The sequence below is a fragment of the Vulpes vulpes genome, chromosome 11 (assembly GCF_048418805.1).
Source record: "Vulpes vulpes isolate BD-2025 chromosome 11, VulVul3, whole genome shotgun sequence".
NCBI lineage: Eukaryota > Metazoa > Chordata > Mammalia > Carnivora > Canidae > Vulpes > Vulpes vulpes.
Window position 1 is genome coordinate 63,563,248 of NC_132790.1, and position 20,999 is coordinate 63,584,246.

General features: G+C 39.2%; 1 protein-coding gene across 4 annotated transcripts in view; it reads left to right on the forward strand.

The window, feature by feature from the left end:
- The window catches only part of OSBPL10 (oxysterol binding protein like 10), a 294,626-nt gene that overhangs the window by 148,054 nt on the left and 125,573 nt on the right, over nucleotides 1-20,999 (forward strand). For 3 of the 4 annotated variants that reach the window (XM_072726621.1, XM_026000903.2, XM_072726618.1), the window contains one exon: nucleotides 301-492. The exons of the other annotated variant lie outside the window; for it this stretch is intronic. In XM_072726621.1, coding sequence (XP_072582722.1) covers nucleotides 301-492 — 192 coding nt within the window. The remainder of the gene's footprint in view (nucleotides 1-300; nucleotides 493-20,999) is intronic. 4 annotated transcript variants of the gene reach the window in all.

Here is a 20,999-nt window from a genome sequence, read left to right on the forward strand (position 1 = left end):
GGAGAGGCACAGATCCATAATAGTCTCTGGCATCTGGCGGGGACCCAGTAGCCTTTCATGGCCAATAGAGGAGGGCAGGAGACACAGTTGGAGATGAGACCAGAAGCATGGTTAATGGACGTTGGCTCTTTGAAATGAGTGTGGGATTTGGGCATGCAGTGTTGCTGGACTTCCCCCATGCCTTCATTCCTCTAAGTAGATGAAGGGGAAAGATGAAGAGGTCTAGAATAAATGGAAGCCAACACTTAGCTGTGTTCTGCAGGTTGGTTGCTGAGTTTTGACAACTGTTGCTTATTCTAGACGACTCCAAGTTCCCGAAGCCGCAGTCTCACTTTGCTCCCCCATGGAACGCCCAATCCTGCGTCTCCCTGTAGCCAGAGACACCTCAGCACGGGGGCCCCCGGTGTTGTCACAATCACGCATCACAAGTCGCCTGCAGCTGCCCGAAGAGCCAAGAGTCAGTATCCTGGCCAGCTTCATGAAGTCAGAGAGGTAGGCTTTGCTCTCCTTCTAGGTTGAGTCATCCCCGGGCACTGAGGGCCACTACCACTGCACTGCCAACTTCCCCTTCCCTTGTACCATCTTGATTACGAAGAGAGATGATGAGTAGCCAACCTCCCAGCCACACAGCCATGATAGCAGTGCCTCCTGGTTATAGAAAAAACAATTTGTTTCTGTGTCTCAGGTTAAATGAGGTGTTTGAGAGACTCAAAGCCGGGCAAGCCAACCCACAGATATGTGGGTGTAAGTTGAAGTGGAGTCAACCATGCTCATAGCAAAGGATAGACAGTACACAGTCATGGGTAGCCAGGAAGTAATAGAGGTGGTTTCGGAACTCAGGATGCATGAGACCTTTTTTCTGTGTTCCTCACTTGCAATGTGCCTGCCTTGACGTGACATTCCCATCAGAGACCACATTCAGCAGAGTGCTAGGTAGGGAAGGGGCACTGTCCTCAGAGTCCGAAGACTCTTGTTTGGCAGCAAAGTCTTTCAAAGCTTTGAATCTGGGTTTCAGCATCTATAGACTGGAAATAACTCAGGCCTTAGCCTCCTCTCCAGGAAGATTTGAGGTTCACTTGTAACTGTGCACTTGAAAGCCTATCAGCTATGAGTGCCTTATGAACCTCTGTAGGACCATGCTTTGTTTTTACTTTTGACACATTGGGAAACCATCAGTTTGGGGATCCTACTTCCTTAGTGTTCATCTCATCCTTTGCAACTGTTCCCAAGAATAGACTGTATGAAATCAATGATAGTGGTGTTTGGTGCCCAACCTGCGTTGAGGCTTTTGGCTCTGGAGCTGGCTTGCAGGTGAACCAGCCCATCCTCTGAGGGAAGCAGGGGGCCCTGGCCCGTGGCGAGCAGCACAATGGGCCTCCTGGCATAGGGTCTTATGGCTCAAGTCAGCACGCATCTTGTTTTATTTTCTAAATGTTATGGGCCAAGTTGTGCTGTGTCAGCCTGCTATATTGGTCTGACACTGGCCCAGGACAGAAAATCTGGAATCTTCTGAATCGAGTTTGCAAGATACATATGCAAGACCTGTCTTTCCTGATAGATTTTCACATGCACACACTCTGTATTACCTAGTAGAGAGATGGCATTAAATGCTGCCTTTGAAATAGTCACCCTGATGTTAAAAAGAGAAAAAAATGGTGTTTAGCTCTGAGCTTAACCTTGATAGACTGAATGATATGAGGAATAGTTATGCACTTGTACATATTTTTCAGTTTCCACAGCATCTTAAACTGTATTATAGAAACACTTTGTACCCAAAGTAGAACAAAATAATGGTATCCATGACCCAGTGCCAACAGTGCCAACTTTCTGTTGTTCTTGTTTTCTCTCTACCATTTTTTTTTTTTGCTGGAGTATTTCAAGGAAATCATAAATATTCTATCAATTTATCATTGCCAGTAAATGCTTTATTATTTATCTAACATAAAAGGACTAAAAAAACCCCAACAAACTTGACCGCAACACCGTGAGAGTTGCTTTTATGTAAACCTCACCGCGAATATTTTTGCAAGTATCTTAGAGATGACACCTAAAAAAAAAAAAAAAAGGAAAAAGAAAAAAGACACGTTGAAAGTTCATGGTATTTTGAGAATTCTATTATAGCAAATCTCTAATACACTGGCTCTTACAAATGATGCTAAGAAGCCTGGAATATATGAAATAAAGCAGAGGTGCTTGCATTGAATAAGCCATGGCTTAAATAAAAGTTGAAGTGACTTAGCTTAATTTTCAGTAGCACATGATGCAACATAATGCCCAAATCTTTTCTACCTCCATTTTTTAAAAAGTCATTTTGAAAAGAATAAAAGTATGTTCTTTAGGCATATGTGTATAAAAATAATTATATAAAGTATATAATGCCAAATATCTATTGCACAAGAAGCCTAAAGAAGAAAATCAGAATTACCCATAGTCCTACCTCCTTTCAGATAAGCATTATTTAAGCTTTCAATAAATTTACTTCTGGGTTATTTTTTCTGTTACATGTATAGGTAAGTAAAATTTATATAGCGTGATCTCAGCTTTGCCCACAATTACGTTATGTACTCCTTTTATCCTTTATCCTATTGTTTTCTATTTTCCACCCATGAGGGGCGATTATTGAAATTCCCCATGAAATTTCATTATATGAAAAATATGTGAAATGCCTCTATAGCTATAGTGATTTGATTTTTGTACCCCTGGGCAATTGTGTATTTCGTCAGGCAGTTGCTTTTGTCTACTGGTGACCTTTCTTGCTGAAATCTAATTTTAAGTGAGCTTGTTGAGGCGTTAGTGTCAACAGTGGCAGTTGAGAGAATTGTAGGGTGCTGAACACCTCTGAGGGAAGAGGTAAAAATCCTGATTCTCAGATATCCTGTTCAGCTTCACTCCTGATTAGAGAAGTGTAGCTGTTTGGTGACATCTGTCATTATGATGTGGACAGATCCACCTTGGGAACAATCTGAGAAAATTTCACTCATATTAGAAAGTTCTGCAGTTTTAAAAGTATATTAATTTCAGAGTAAAAAAGGACTTGACTTTGGATTCCACTGTATTTATCTATAAAATAACTAGAGGAAAATGGAATAGCATTTTTAACCCAGCTGTATAGGGGAGATAAACTTAGGACCACTGAAGCAATGAAGAAAATCATCATACACAAGACAGATGTGCCTGAATATCTGAAGGGGAAAAAAAAAAAAGAAAAGGAAAAATAGCCTGGCCAGAGGCAATAGAATAAATATTAAATGAAATCACATAGCATGGGGGAAGATAATAGGACACTTGTAAAGATTAAATGGTTATCCTACAAAATATAAAGAATTGAGATCTTAAAGGTCAGTACGCAAAGTCCTCACTAGAAATAGTTAGGAAAGATGAGTATAGGGAATTTGAAATAATAGGCATATCTTTGTTAGGAATTCAAGAAATGAAAATTAAGACTACTTTGTCTATCAATATCAGAAATAATTATGGCCCATTATAGGTTAGGCTGTTAAGAAATACTGGTGGGACATCTGGTGGCTCAGCAGTTGAGTGTCTGCCTTCGGCTCAGGGAATGGTCCCGGAGTGCCAGGATGGAGTCCCACACCAGGCTCTCCTCAAGGAGCCTGCTTCTCCCTCTGCCTATGTCTCTGCCCCTCTCTCTCTCTCTGTGTGTCTTATGAACAAATAATAGGTAAGATCTTTTAAAAAAAAAAATACTGGTAGTGCTGCATATTGTCTTTTTAATCTGTAAGACCCGAGCACAAAACAAAGCTATTCATTGCCATTGACCCATAAATTTCCTGTTGAGAACTATATTCTGAGGAACTAATCCATGGAATTGGGGTTGGAGGAAGAAAGTAATTTGGGGAAAGCTATTCATACTAGTAAAGTAATAGATCCAACACAGAACATCATGGAAATGACTGAATAAATAATAATTCACATTAGATACTGAATCACTGTGTAGCAACTTAAGATAAAAGTCATGTGTAAGAGGGGCGCCTGGCTGGCTCAGTCGGTACAGCACGTGACTCTTAATCTTGGTTGTGAGTTCAAGCCCCACATTGGGTGGGGAGCCTTAAAAAAAGTCATGTGTAAGCATTATGACTACATGCACATGTGTATGAAATAAGAAAATCACGATACAGAAGAATATGTGCACATTGGACCCTGTGTCCCTCTTAGTAAAGTCCAAAAATTGTTTAAACCTGGTAGTTCCAGAATTTTGGATTTTATTTGCAAACTAAAATATAAAAGTAGAATTTTGGGAGCAGCATGATGTTGCAACTATTAAAATTTGACCAGCAAGGGCATTTTTAAAGCATAGTGGCAATCTGTGGTTACTGCAATCTCAGAAAAGCTCATTTAATGCCCACCCCCTCACCACACTTAATCACCTCCAAGGCATATAATTTCTGAATAAAGAGCTACTTGTTGCACTGAATAAATTTAGTTTTATGAAAAACATACTGCATTTCTCCTGTTTTTAATGTTTTATCTTGAATTGGAAGAGTATTCATCATGGATTGATTCTAGCCTATGAATATGTGTTTTGTAAACCACTGATCACCACTGACTTTTTAGAAAAATTCTATCACTCTTTTACCCCTTGCTGTCCATAGAATAAAGCTTGTACTCTTCAGCATGGCAAACAAGGCCTTCCATAGTCTGTTCATCTCTATGTCCTGCCTACAGCATGCTTGCTCATCCCCACCATGCACTTACTGCCTTCCTTGGGAGGTGTGTTGCCCAACTAGAACTTTCTGCCATGATGGAAATACTCTGTCCCTTGCATTCTCTTCTGAGGGAGCCACCACTTAGGTGGGGCTTATGCACTTTTGGAATGTGCTAGCCTGCACTGAGATTACTATAAATGTAAAATGTACACTGTATTTCAAAGTAGTGCCAGAAAAGGTAAAATGTTTCATCTTATTATGTTTTCATTTCATTATGTTTCATTTCAAATGTTTTCTTTCGGGATCCCTGGGTGGCGCAGCGGTTTGGCGCCTGCCTTTGGCCCAGGGCGCGATCCTGGAAACCCAGGATTGAATCCCACATCAGGCTCCCGGTGCATGGAGCCTGCTTCTCCCTCTGCCTATGTCTCTGCCTCTCTCTCTCTCTCTCTCTCTCTGTGACTATCATAAATAAATAAAAATTAAAAAAAAAATCAAATGTTTTCTTTCATAATAGTGTTTTAATACTGGTTGAATGTGGAAATGAAAATATTTTCTAGGTTAGGTGAAATTAATATATTAAAATTCATTTTACCTGGTCCCCCCCCCCTTTTTTTTTTACCTTTTTAAGTGTGCCTACTAGAGAATTTAAAATTATGTGCCTCCTGTTTGTGGCTTGCCTTGCATTTCTTAGCTTTGCTCTTGGTTGTGAGCTTACTCACTCCATCATTCCTCTACCTATTCTACAGGTACTGAGTGCCTACTATGTGTCAGACTGGATTTTTTTTTTTAAAGACTATTTATTTATTACAGAGTGCAAGCACAAGCGAAGGGTAGGGTGCGAGGAGGGACAGAGAGATAAGTACACTCCCTGCTGAGTGCAGAGCCCAAGGTGGGGTTCAATCCCAGGATCCTGAGATCACAACCTGAGTGGAAGGCAGATGCTTAACCCACTGAGCAAACCCAGGAGCCCCCCAGATGATTTTTATGCTAAAAGCCACGTCCTATTCATCTTTGCCTCTTTTAGCCCTAGCACAACTGCTGGGCATGCTGGTTTCACAAATTGATTTGAGGACCCATTTTTCTAGCAGTTAGAGTGGTTTAGAAACAGAATGTGGAGACATCAAGGGTTGCTTAGGTACCCATACACAGTGGATGGTGACTGGCAAGGAGTGGAGTCAGGTATTCACATGATTTTCTCTGACAATGAGAGCACTGGGTGGAGATATTCCTGTCTAATTGACCAAGGGAAAGGGATGATGGTGCAAGCCTCTGAATGTGCCACTGGAATTGTTTTATAAATAGGTTCTGAAATATTTTTAAAAATCAATTTGAGGGCAGCCCGGGTGGCTCAGCGGTTTAGTGCCGCCTTCAGCCCAGGACCTGATCCTGGGGCCCCGGGATCGAGTCCCACGTTGGGCTCCCTGCATGGAGCTTGCTTCTTCCTCTGCCTGTGTCTCTGTCTCTCTCTCTCTGTCTCTCATGAATAAATGAATAAAATATTTTTAAAAAAGTAAATTTGAGTCCTCAGCTGTTTAAGCATATGATGATTAAAATTATGGTACTTACTTCAATTAACTTTTATACTTTTAGTGACATTATTATGGGTTTTAATATGGCTTATTTTTACTTAAATGGCCACAAGTTCATTTGGTATAAGTACAGTGTGATTTTCATCAAATTCTTGTTTGCTGGGTGCTTCTGAAAAAATACAACCCTACTACATATTCACAAATGAATTGAGTAGAAGAATATGAAACAGGAAAGTCAAGATATTTCTTCTTTTCCTAATTCTTCATTACTGTTTCCCAAAAGTGACCCCTGAAGAATTGATTGGTGTGTGTGCAAGCATGAGAGCATGTGTATGATTGTGTATGTGCATGGATTTGGGTGTATGTGTGGGACTGTGTGTGGTCTACACGGGTTTTACTTTAACTATTTTCTTCCTTGGATTAGTGTTTAAAATTCTCTAAAGAGGATACCTGATAAAAAAAATTTGACTCCAAATATGGTAATAGGCTTGGACATAACAAATATTTGAGAAACAGAATAAACTTGGGAGAGCCCAGGTTCTTGTGTCTTTGACCAAATAATGTTTTCATTTTGACATTTGACTTAAAAAAAAAATACAGTTAATTCAGCTGGGAGACTGTCTGGATTCTGGAACTTGATGAGGGAAGAGGTCATGCTGTTGAATCGTAATGAGTATGTGTGAGGCATAAATTTAGTTTTAATTAAGCTTTCCATGGTAATTTATTGATGTGTAGGAATTATCCTTCCCTTACACTATTGTTGACTTGCTTCCAGGCACATATCCTTTTGAAGAGAGAGCCATGTGTTGCATTGGTTTACATTAGGTAGGTAAACTGTATCAAGGCTGTGTCATTTAATATAGTTTTAAATAAACCTTTCAGAGTATAATATGTGCAGATGTATGTTTATGTGGTTCCTGCTATATGAATATGTTTCTTCATGTTATTGCATATTTATTTAATACACATACAAAGGAAGGCCTTTTAATGAAGGTGTCATCTTTATACATGATATCCGCTCAGTACTCTCTCCCTTCAGGATGGTTTAGTTTGATCCTGGTGCACCGGTGTCATGAATGCCTGGTTAGAAACCTTGATTCGTGTGCAGCCTTTGCTATGGAAGCAGTCACTGTCAGATATCTCCCTAACGAATTTTATTAGCTGATCAATTTTAAGGTAGCGGTCAGTACTGGCAGCATTGAATGTGAGCAGTTCCATCACCAGGGAAACTGCATTTAAGGGATAAAGTGCATTTATCCTTTGTGTGAACAGAACAATTATTTGGAAAAAGAAAAGCCCCAAATTAATTCTTCTGTGCACTTTTTTTTTGATAAATGTTGACAACTAACCTGTGCATGCATTTTTAGTAGCAATTTGCCATCTTTCAAAGTAGGTCTGCTCCAGACTTCAGTTTTCAAAAATTGTAATGCAGGATTAGTTGATAGCTGTAGTTTCTGAATGTTTTAAAAGCACCAGAATGTTGTTTTAGTAGAAATACTATAGATCCTTACTATATAAAAGCAACACTTTATTAATGCAGATTTACTTTAGGAGGTAAGATGGATGTTTATTGATGGTGAAGAAAGTTGACTTGGAATAGGGAGTATTTATGACCACCATGGCAATCTCTCGTTAGCCTCTGTATCCATGCAATTTGAAACGGATATATGGGTGGTCCATGGAACATCTTGGAGACCCTCTATTTTGAGTCATTCATTGGATTTTGACAGTAATAGCAGTTCAGGTGAACACCACCACAAGCAAAATGATGAGATAGTGTCTCCAGTAGCCTTCAACTTGTGTCTCCCAACCTGCTGCTCTGGGAGAAGGATGTCTTAACTGGCTCAGGGCAAGACTCCCTGTAATGTTGAAGTTGGGGGAGGCTGAAGGCAGAATTAACTGCCAAAGATGTAACTTGCACCGTCTTCCAGAAAGCTAGGATTGTTCATAATTTTCTGTTCCTCACCTCATTCATTTTGTTGAAAGTGAGGTTCTAGCCTAGTTGGTTGTAACACAAATCCCTCTTTTCTCTCACTTGATTCTCTCTCTCTCTTTTTTTTTTTTTAAAGATTTCATTTATTTATTCATGAGAGACACACAGAGACAGGCAGAGACACAGGCAGAGGGAGAAGGCGGCTCCCTACTGGGAGCCCCATGCAGGACTTGATCCCAGAACCCTGGGATCACGCCCTGAGCCGAAGGCAGATGCTCAACCACTGAGCCACCCAGGCACCCCTTCTCTCTTTTTTTAAAAAGATTTTATTTTTTGGGCAGCCCAGGTAGCTTGGAGGTTTAGCGCCACCTTCGGCCCAAGCTGTAGTCCTGGAGACCCGGGATCGAGTCCCACGTCAGGCTCCCTGCAAGGAGACTGCTTCTCCCTCTGCCTGTGTCTGTGTGTGTGTGTGTGTCATGAATAAATAAAGAAAATCTTAAAAAAAAAAAAACGATTTTATTTTTTATGTCTATACCCAATGTGGGGCTCTCACTCGAATCTCTTGTCAGGCTCTTTTATTATCTTGTAACATTTGGAAATTAGGCATTTACTTATTTATTATATGATGCTTCTTGTCCCTTCATATAGAAGTTTTTTTTTTTTTTTAACTTTTTTATTCCTCACAGCCTTAGGACAGCTCCTGGTACATAGTAGGTGCTCAATAAAAATCTGACTAAATGAGTGATTTTCCATGAAGGGAATCCTAGCTATTGTGAAACACTCCTCCACTGATTTGATTAAAGCCTTTTGCTGAAGAGGGAGTTTCTTCCCCTGTAGCATATTTTTAGGAGACTCATAGTCCCAGAGCAGAAGCAGCATAGAACTTGGGGTCAAATGTATTATGTACTTGTGGAGGCTACCTTCCACTGTGCCCCAGACATGCTTGGGTATTTCTTTTCTTAATTCTTGATGCACTTTATGTCTCCTTATATTTTTAACAAATATCTTGGTTATAATTATTTTTCTTCATCTCCCACTAACAAACTCCTTCTCAAAAGGCATGGATTCATAAACAATAGTGACGGTTACAGGGACAATAATATTTCCTACTCATTGAAACCTTACTCTGTACCTGATACTGTGTGCAGCTTTACTTCACACTATCCTCAAGTCAACCCTGTGAGGTAGATACTTTTGTTGTTGTCCCTATTTTAACAGATGGGAAACTGAGGCATAATGAGGTTTAGATAGAGAGAGGTGTTGCAGCCAGGTTTCAAACAGAGAAAGAGAACCAATAGGGGATCCACATTATGAGATTTATTGTAAGGAATTGGCTCATGTGCAAGTATGGGGTCTGTCTAGGCAGGCCCAAGATCGCAGGGCAGAGGGGACCCCTTAAGGCGCTGTCTGAAGTGAGGATCTACACAAAAAATTGCTACTGCTTCACAGAAGCTTCAGCTCTGCGCCTCAGACCTTACAGCTGAATCAGGCCTACCCAAATTTATGTAGGTAATCTTTCTTACTGAAAGTCAACTGCTGATGGGTTTTAATCACATCTATAGAACACCTCACAGAAACGGTTAGGTGAATGTTTGAATCCCTGGGTGCTGTTGTCTTGCCAGTTAAAAAAAAGAGGGGTTATGGTTTGAGTAGTTCATGATTAACAGTTTTTCGAGTTTCGTGCCTTGTGATTCCACCATTCTGACCAAAGCTGATCAGATGAGCTTTTAGCCTAGCCTTATTTCCAGCCTGGCCATTGGAATTTGAGGTGGACTTAAGTGGGACTCTAGAATGAGATTAACCACCCTTTTAGAGCATGAATGGGAAGCACACAGATGCCAAGAGGTGGAGAATTAGCAAAACGAACTGCTGCCAACTGAGTATGAGTAGCTAAGTCACAAACTGGACACCTCCCAGTGGTTGCCGGGAGAGCTGCTATGGTGCATTAATCAGGGTTCTCCAGAGAAGCAGAACCACTGAGGGGGTGGGAGTGTGTGTAGATGTATGTGTCTATATACAGTGGACCTTTGAACAATATGAGTTTGAACTGCATGGGCCCACTTATGTTGATTTTTTTTTTTTTTTGGATAAATACAGTATAGAACTATAAATGTATCTTTAACATTTTAATAACTTTTTTCTCTAGTTTGCTGGAAGAATATGGTATATAATACATAAAACATACAAAATATGTGTTAATCAACTGTTACTGATAAGGCTTCAGGTCAACAGTAGTTTATTAGTAGTTAAGTTTTAGAGAGTCAAAAAGTTATACATGGATTTTAAGCTGTGCAGGGGGCCAGCACCCCTGATCCCTGTGTTGTTCAAAGGCCAACTCTATGTACACAGAGTGAAAGAGAGCAGTTTGAAGAACTAGGTCATGTGATTGTGGAGGCTGGCAAGTCCAAAATCTAGTGGATGGGCTTGCAGACTATGGAGACTAAGGGAAGAGGCAGAATTTCAGTTCAAGTCAGCAGGCCATCTACTAGCAGAATTTCCTCTTGCTCAGGGGAGGTTAGTCTTTTTGTTCTATTCAAGTCGTCAGCTGGTTTGATGAGCCCACTCACATTATGGAGGGCAATCTGCTTTGCTCAAAGTCTACCAAAGATCCTCTCATAACAACATCCAGAGTAATGTTTGTCCAAATATCTGTGCACCGTGCCCCAGCCAAGTGCACACACAAAATTAGTCATCACAAGCATCCTAGACTTATAGTCTAGGATCACTTGTAGTCACTTGTAGTCATCACTCTCTTGTAGTTTTACTATACATGTCTGTCCCCTGAGACCACCCTTGAGCCTATTTCTGGAACGCTAACAGAGCTTGTCTATCACCATTCAGACCATGCTTGGCTACTGCACTCACTTGGGTCTAGTGCTGGGTCACTGATACGGGGTATGATATGAAACCCAGACTGTTGTCCAGGGACTTGAGAAACTAGGTGGTTGGTTAAGCTAATAGGAAAATTATTCAGTACTTCCATAGTTAGTAGCAACAGGAATTCACCAGAGGTAAGGCTAGGGGGGACTGGCTATGTCTTCATATAGACCTGTACCCCCTGAGCTCCAGAGCCATCAGGACCTCTGGAAGAGTCACTCCTGGATTCAGCATCTGGGTAAACTGATTTTATACCTCACAAACTTTTCTACCTATGATTAGAATATTGCTGAGCAAGATTATGTATATAGTGGAGGAGCCTCTGTCTACCTATGTGTGTCTCAGGCTCACAAAAAAATTCATGATTCAGGCACTTTTGAAGCTTTTCACTCAAAAGGAAGTTAAGTGGCCGATTATTTTATGTCACAGTAGTTCTGTGACATAAAAGATTTCTGCCTGTTTTCACTTTATATGGCAATTTAATACAAGAAGCCTTTCTTTAAGTGCTCTACAGCCTTGAGATAATGACACATTTTGGATATTGAGTGAGCAAAGAGGGAAGTTGGCCTGGTTCTTCCTTTGGTACTCAAGCCACACTCAGACCTTGTGTGCTCTGTGATCTTATGCTTGGTGAATTCTGTGGAAGACATTGTTTTTTTCCCTAGAGGCTCATAGTAGTAGAAGTAGAAATAAGACACTGGTTTTTCCCTTTTCTAACCCCTATTAGGTACTTGAACAATTAAAAGTTGCAGGTTGAAGCAAATGGTGGGTACTGGAGGGTATTATCCTGAGTGAAGTAAGTCAATCGGAGAAGGACAAACATATGGTCTCATTCATTTGGGGAATATAAATAATAGTGAAAGGGAATAGAAGGGAAGGGAGAAGAAATGTGTGGGAAATATCAGAAAGGGAGACAGAACATAAAGACTCCTAACTCTGGGAAACGAACTAGGGGGTGGTGGAAGGGGAGGAGGATGTGGGGGTGGGGTGAATGTGTGACGGGCACTGAGGGGGGCACTTGACGGGATGAGCACTGGGTGTTATTCTGTATGTTGGCAAATTGAACACCAATAAAAATATATTTATTATTAAAAAAATAAAAGTTGCAGGTTAATTATAGAGTATTCTTAACTACCACCTTCCTTTTTTCTTTTTTAAACAATTCTTCCTAGTTTTTTTTTTTTTAAGATTTATTTATATATTTATTCATTCATGACAGAGCGGGGGGGGGGGGGGGGCAGGCACAGACACAGGCAGAGGGAGAGGCAGGCTCCAGGCAGAGAGCCTGATGTGGGACTTGATCCCCGTCTCCAGGATCACACCCCTGGCTGAAGGCGGCGCTAAACCACTGGGCCACCGGGGCTGCCTTCTTCCTAGTTTTTTTTTTTTTAAGATTTTATTTATTTGAGAGAGAGAGAGTGTGCGCGCACATGCCTGAGCATGTGGAGTGGGGGGAGGGGTTGGAGAGAGGGAGAAGCAGACTCCCTGCTGGGATGATGTGGGGCTAGAACCCAGGATCCTGAAATCATGACCTGACCAAAGGGAGATGCTTGACTGACTGAGCCACCCAGGTGCTCCTCCCTTTTTTTTTTTTTTTTTTTTAAATTTTATTTTTAAGTAATCTCTATACCCAGTGCAGGGCTTGAACTCATGACCCCGAGATCAAGAGTCATATGTTCTTCCGACCAAGACAGCCAGGCACCCCAATTACCCACCTTCCTTAGCCACCTCTTTCCCCTCCTGCCAAGACCATAATCATTTTTGTTGCTTTGATCTGAATTTTTTCTAGGTTATTCATTTAAAGGGTAGAGTAGAGGGATGGACTTTTCAGAGTGACAAAATGTTCTATATCTTTTTTTTTTTTTTGAAACGTTCTATATCTTGATTGTGGTGGTGATTACACAGCTAGATAAATTTATCAGACTTACTGAAATGTACTTAAATTGGGTTTTATTGTAGATAGATTACTTCTTAAAGTTGAGTTAAAATTAGTTTCATGTTAATAATACTAAAACATATTGCTGAGATCAGATTTACTCCAATCTCTGACATCATGGTTCACTGTCTACGTCTACTCCTACATAGCCTAGGTTCCCTATATTTGTGCAGAATATAGAAGTTACCTATACAACTTCACAGTTTAACTTTTTGTATATTATCTCCTTCAAAAGTCATTAATCCAATTCTACTAGCTGTTGAAGGCACGAGATCTCTATGTGCTATTACTTGAACTGCTCTTCTTTTTTTTTTTTTAAATTGAGGCATAATTGACATATAACATTTGTTTCAGGTGTAAACATAATTAATATTTGTATATATTGTGAAATGGCCACCACAGTAAGTCTAGTTAACACCTGACACCATACATACTTATGGTATGTTTCTTTTTCTTGTGACAAGGACTTTTAAGGTCTACTCTTTCAACAGCATTCAAATACGCAATACAGTATTATTATTTTTTAAAAGTTTATTTATTTAATCTCTGTACCCAATCTAGGACTTGAATCCACCGTCACAAGATTAAGAGTTGCATGCTCTTCTGATTAGATAGCCAGGTGCCCTGGCAATATAGCTTGTAACTGTGTTACTCTGCTGTATAATACATCCCATGGCTTCATTTATTTCATGACTTTGACCCCCTTCACTCATTTCCCCTACTCCCCAACCCCTGTCTCTGGCAACCCCCCAATCTGTTTATGTATGAGCTTGTTTGTTTTGTTTTGTTTTTTAAAATATTCCACATATGGGTGAGATCATATAGTATTTGTATTTCTCTGACTTATTTCACTGAGCATAAAGCCTTCTGGGCCCATCCATATCGTCACAAATGCCAAAATTTCATTCTTTTTGATGGCTGAATAATATTCCCTTATATATTTATGATATTTATCACTCACTTGTCAGTGGACACTTAGGTTGTTGTCTTTATCTTGGCTGTTGTAAGTAACATTAGAGTGAACATGGGGGTGCATATATCTTTTTGAATTAGTGTTTTTGTTTTCTTTGGACAAAAAGAAATGGAATTGCAGGATTATATGGTAGTTCTGTTTTTAATTTTTTGAGAGGCTTCTGTAGTATTTTCCACGGTTGCTATACCAGTTTACCTTCTCACCAACAGTGCAAAAGGGATCCTTTTCTCCACATCCTCTCTAACATATGTCTGTTTGATAATAATCATTCTAATAGGTGTGAGATGAGATCTTGTGGTTTTGATTTACATTTTCCTGATGAGTGATGACGAACATCTTTTCATGTACCTGTTGGCCATCTGTTTGTCTTCTTTCGGAAAAATGTCTATTCAGATCCTCTGCCTGTTTTTGAATTATATATATAAAATACACACACACACACACACACACATATAGTTGTTTTGTTTTGTTTTTACTATTGAGTTGTATGTGTTCTTTATATATTTTGGATATTAACCCCTAATCAGTTATATGATTCGCAGTTACTTTCTACCATTCAGTAGGTTACCTTTTTGTTTTGTTGATGGTTTACTTTCCTGTTTAGAAACTTTTTAGTTTGAAGTATTCCCAGTAGTTTATTTTTGCTTTTGGTGTCAGATTAAAAAATCATTGTCAAGACTGATGTCAAGGAGTTCATTAGCACCTTTCTTTTTCTTCTAGAAGTTTTATGGTGTCGAGTCTTCAGTTCGAGTCTAATCCATTTTGAGTTAACTTTTGTGTGTAGTTTAAGATAATGGTCAAGTCTTATTCTTTTGTCTGTGCTGTCCAGTTTTCCCAGCATCATTTATTAAAGGGCCTGTTCTCTCCCCACTGTATATTCTTGGCACCTTTGTTGCAAACCAATTGATCATATAGTTGTGATTTTGTTTCTGGGCTTGGTATTCTCTTCCACTGACCTGTGTGTCTGTTTTTATGCCAATACCATACTATTTTGATTACTATAGCTTTGTAATATACTTTGAAATCTGGGAGCACAGTGCTTCCAGCTCTGTCCTTGTTTCTCAAGATTGCTGTGGTACATGAGGTCTTTTGTGGTTCCACACAAATTTTAGAACCATTCTATTTCTGTGAAAAATGCCATTGGAATCTTGATAGAGATTGCATTGAATTTGTAGATTGGGTAGTGGGGACATTTCAACAATTTTTTTTCTCTAATCCATGTATATAGGATATCTTTCCATTACTTGTGTCTTTTTTAGTTTCATTTATCAATGTCTTCTGTTTTTTTTTCCTTTTAAGCACAGGGCCATCTTATCTATTTTGAAAAATTCATAGGTCATCTGCATGGAGCATTCATTTATTATCCACTGAACATCCTAGCTGTGGGACGTCCCACTAAACCTCTCATCCGTCCTCTGAGAACCTGCTTCATATTCACTTTACCCATCACTGCACCTAATTCAACCAAATAAACATCTCAAAGTGAATATCAAATCCAGCTTCTATAAAGGATTATTTATTCATTATCACTGTTCTTCATTTCCCATAGCTACTCTGTTTCCAAAATCTCCCCCTCTTGCCACTGGAGGATCTCCTACTACGTTGTAAGATCTTTAGAGAAGGGATTATTTATCATTTTGCTTTTATCCCTCATAGTATCGATAGCAGTGCTCTAAACTTCACAATATCTTAAAAACTTTCCCATGAATTAGGATAGCAAAATATTAACCAATCTGCTATAATCACCACTTCTTCAACAATTTTCATAGAACAGACTTTAATTTGAGCTGATACAACTCTCTTGCATGGATAGAAACATTCTTAGAGAAGGTCATAGCATATTCTGAGCACTGAATGGCCAGAACCGATGGAATTGTGGGTCTTAGAGGAAAGAGAGTGCCTTCAGAATCCCTCAGATGACTGCCTCTTAGTATTTTTCCCCCTACTTTTCAGTTTTCTCTCATAGGGCAAAGTCCTATTAACAGCAGACAGCCCCGTGATTGTTTAAGAAGCCCTGTGCCTGTTTCTTCCTCTGTGAATAATGGGCAGGGTTAAATGTTAATATATGTGGAAGCCCTTTGTAAATGTAATACCAACAAATATAAAGCATTATCACCCAACCTGTAAGAAGTAAGGTGGCATGGATTTGCTCAGAGATAGCAAGTAGATGCTTTCTTGCATAATAATTTGGCCGAAGCTACTTCAGGAAGGCAGAAAGAAAGCTTTGCTCTGGACCCAGGAGGAGATTTGAAGACTGAATAACCTGGGAGAACACTAAATTCCATTCAACTTTCAGGGTGTGTGATTCCTTACAAAAACCGTGCATCATGGAGTACCTGGCTGGCCCAGTCTGTAGAGCATGTGACTGTTCCTCACAGGGTTATGCAGACAAACCCCACATTGGGCATAGAGCTTACTTTAAAAGACAAAACAAAAACAAAACAAAAAATAACCCATGCATCTTACGACCTTGTGCGTACCATTATTTGGGTCCCCCCAAGCCTTTTGTTTTTATTTTTAAAAAATTTTTATTGAGAGACTCCTGGGTGGCAAGACTGGCTCCTTCCGGAGGCTTTGAGGGAGGATGTGTTCCATGCTTCTCCTCGCCTTTGGTGACCAGCTGGCAGTCATTGGTGTTCCTTGGCTTACTGATGCATCTGTTTGGTATCTGATTCCTTTGTCACATGGCCTATTCCCAGTATATCTATGCATCTGTCCCCTTTTCTTTTACGAGGCCACTATATCTGGACTTAGGGCTACCGAGTCCATTATGACTTCATCTTAACTAGTTGCATCTGTGATGACTTTTGCTCCTATTTATAAAAGAAGGCACCAGGCTGGGTCACCAGCTCAAGGATGCTGCGATCATCTTTAAATCAGAGCTTGATGTCACAGTGAAAAGGACATGGTAAGATTTCTTTCTGATTGTTCTTCCCTCGATTTACTGTCATTCTTTGCTTATTACTCTCCCAGTGCAAGAAGATAGTTCTAAAATAAGTCTGTGAAAAAACATTTCTGTATTTTTATTTTCAGAAAAATTCTTTATGTAATATATTTCTTATTCCTTATAGAGGAGTGATTCTAATGTAAAACGTGATTTACGCTAGTTGTTTGGTAGAGATGAAATAAGAATCATAAAAGTAAATAAACACTTCTGCCCTATATTTTGGGAGAACAGAAATGCAACTTCCATCATTTTAGCACAAATGTTTTTCTCTAACATAAAAATAATTGTCCTGACATGCTACTATTGGGGAAATCTTCTTTTCCTTTTTCTTTCTTGCTTTTCTTTCTTTCCTATTGTGTAACTGATCCAGCATACCTTCAGAATAAACATCTATCAGGTTAACATGCAGGAAATGAGAAGGTGAGGTGAGGATTTCTCACCGACAGAGAAATTATCACAGTAAGGGATGTTATTTAGAATTTACTAACATTTGGGCACATAAATCACAGCAGTAATGCTTCATAATTACACAGTGCCTCTCATTTAAGATTCTACAAGGATTTATAGACCAACTTGTGAGATGTGACAGTTGTATTAAACTGTATGCTTAGAGTCTGTTGATGGAGATAATTCAAGAACCAGAATTTGAATGTGGGAAAGGTGCCTTCCAGCCCCTTCTGTTGGGGAGGTTAGCTGGGTATTGAACCATGTCTGTTGTAAGAGCCTGGCCACTTGAGATTTGCCGTTCCTTTACTTTTATTCAGAGGTAACTCCATGTTAACTCTCTTCCATTAAACAAATCAGAGTTTTGAATTGTTAATAAGTACACACAAGATCAGATTCAGAAGGTATGTGTCTGTCTATAGAGATAGGTGTTGGCCATATGTTGACAGAGGTCTTTCTGACTCCCAGGTTCTTACTATGACCAAAGGGGATTACTGTTACCAGCTTTTTGTGTTTTCTACATATGTATTGGCACATATGTACTTGTATGTATATTTTTTTAAAAGTCTTATTTAAAAAAAAAACACTAATTATAGTGTATTATACACATTGGTAAGTACTTGCTATCTCCTGTTAAGAACCTTACTTCTTCTACTTGGAAATGGCTTCATATCCACACATACAAGAACTTGTTCTTTTTAATGTGTACAAAGTACTCTTTTGTATGGGTAAGCTATGACATACTTTAAGATTCCTCTCTCAGGTGAATCCGCTCTAGTTCAAAATTCTATGTATGGGATCTTTCAGACCTGACCCACAGGCCATTAGAAAGATTGTCCCTGGTAGGCCCCCTGGGGGGGAAAGCTGCCCTCCCACACCTGCCTGGATGCACCATCTGGAGAAAGTTGCTGTCAAGGATCAGGGACCAGCTATGTGCTGAAATGTGTCTGGCCCTGGCACCTCTTAGGAGACTGGCTTCTGGAAGGGCCCTGGCCAAGGTCTTCCTTCCCAGGCACTTCTGCAGAGATCTGCTTTTGAGAGAGGAGGCCTGAAGGACACTCTTCTGTACTCAGACTCAATCCTCAGTCCTTTTCCACTCTTTGCCCTGCCCACTCCCTGGCTGTGAGAGGGTCACCTCCTCTACCATCTACACTGATGGGTCAGACCCTTGCCTTGTGCTGTTCTATAAGGGAAAATGCTGCCTTTCCCTGTTTTACTTCCTGCATATACTATCACAGTAAGTAAGTAAAGATTGAATTGTTACTTTCAGTTTGGCTTGTTGTCCTGATAGACCTCCTTGTCACTTGGCGTCTCAGCTCTTGGCACTCTTGATGAACAGTTTAGATGTTTCTAATTTCTTTGCTCCTACGAACAGTGCTGAAGGGAAAAAAAATCTATGTCCATGTGCTGTTTAATAAAAGTAAAGATGGATCTTCAGGACTGGATCATGGATGGAGAATTGCTTGATGGGACCATTTACACCACCCCCACTGAAGTTTGGGAATGACAGTTTCTTTATACCCTTGTGGACTTGCTATGTTATCAAGCTTTTTGCATCTGCTAGTTGGCTAGGGGGGAAAATTGCATCTTGTAATTTTAATTTCTCTATTTTAAGTGATGTGGAACATTATTTAATATCTGTAAGAGCAATGATACTTCCTTTTCTGAAAACTGTTCATGTTCTTTGCCCAATTTGTTTACTATATGTTCCTTGATTCCTAGAAACTATATGTTAAGGAAATTCATGTTTGCTAATTTGTCAGTTGGCCTTTGAATTATTTAGCATTTTATTCTGTGTTGAAATTTTTGAGTTTTATGTAGTCAAATTACTAATCTATGAGATTTGGAGTTCCATATCATAATTAGAAATGTTCTTTTCTACACCAAGGTTATTAAAAAAATAGCTATGCTTTCAAATGCTATGGTTTCATTTTCAAAATAGGTTTATTGAGATCTATTCCATACCATAAAATTCACTCTTTTTAAGTTTACAGGTCAGTGAAGTTGAGTAAATTTTTATAGTTCTGTGATATGGCTGCAGTCCAGTCTTAGAACGTTTTTATCACTGTTTTATCTTTGTTTTAAATATTTTTAAAATTATGTTTATGCTGGCACGCCTGTGTGGCACAGTTAAGCATCTGACTGTTGGTTTCAGCCCAGAAGTCATGATCTCAGGGTCATGGGTTCGAGCCCTGTGTAGGGCTCTGTGCTCTGCATGAAGTTAGCTTGAGATTCTTTCTCTCCCTCTGCCCCTCCCATTTGTACTCTCTCTAAAATAAAAAATCTTTAAAAAATTATGTTTATGCTTTATTTTTATATTTGAACTTTTGTTTGGGAATTTATATGGTATGAGGAATGAGAGCAGCATCCATCTGCATTTTCTTACTTGTGCCTGTGCATTTTCCAACATCATTTATTGACTAACTTGTCTTTTCCCTACTGGTGTGGCAATATTACCTAAATTTCCTATTAAATTAACTACTTGGGTGGATCTCTGGTCTTTCTCCTCTTTTTCATTGATTTGTCAGCCTATTCATATACATGAGCTATACTATTTTATGTATCGTTGCTTTAGAATGTGTTGGTATCTGGTAAGGGTCGTACAGCCTGATTGACCTTAGTGCCACTTCATTTCAGCCATTCCTCGGTGGTGGTTTTCCATAAGAACTTTAGAGGCAGCTTGTCTAGGTCTTACAATCCTCTTGGCTCCTACAACCCCATCAACTATTTTTTATTAGGATTGCATCAAATTTATGCATTGTTCAAGAAATGACATTTGAGGGGGTGCATGGCTAGCTCAGTTGGGGGAGCATGTGACTCTTGATCTCAGGGTTATGAGTTTAAGCCCCACATTGTATGAGGAGCTTACTTAAAAGTAAAATTATATAAAAAAAAAAAGATAGTGGAATGCTATCATTTTTAAGATGAGAGGCATGGTTGTCCATTTTTCAGCTCACGTCTGTGTTCTTTTGTGTCCCTTTGGAGCATTTTAAAGCATATGGATCTTGTATGTTTCTTTTAATTGCTAAGTATTTCATTCCTTTTGTTACTATTGCAAATGGGATTTTTTTCTCTAATATTTTCTGCCTGAGTGGGTGACTTGTAAGAAGGGAGGCTATTCTTTTTTGATGGGTTGAATTTATTCCCAGAAATAGAAGTACATTCTGTTATTATTTGTGGTAGTTTCTTGGTTGGTTTTCTTGGGTTGCACAGGTATATAGTCTTACCTGTTGCAATTAGTGATCATTTACCTCCTTTTAATTTTTACCAAGTTTCTTTTAATAATTTTGTTGATTAATGTGTCCAAAATAATTTTAAATAGAAGTGATGTGATCATTCTTGCCTTAGGCTTAATATTCTGAATATGCCTCTGCTTTCCCCTATTAGGGAATACATCTATATAAAATGTATGTATATGTAATATGTATTATATAATGTACATATGATATTTTTATTAAGAGTTTTTAGAAATCTGGGAGAGATATTAATTTATTCATTTGATAAATATTATTGCAGGACTGCAGTGTTCCAGGCAGGTTTCTGGTTCTGGGGAATATAGTGGGATGTGAAACAGAGACAAAGCCCTTGCTGTTAAGAGGCTCAAAGTATAGTGGAACAGACAAGAACAAAAATCAAATAATTGATAAATGTTGGGTTCTCTGAAATAAAGCCAGGAAAGGGATAAAGAATAATGTG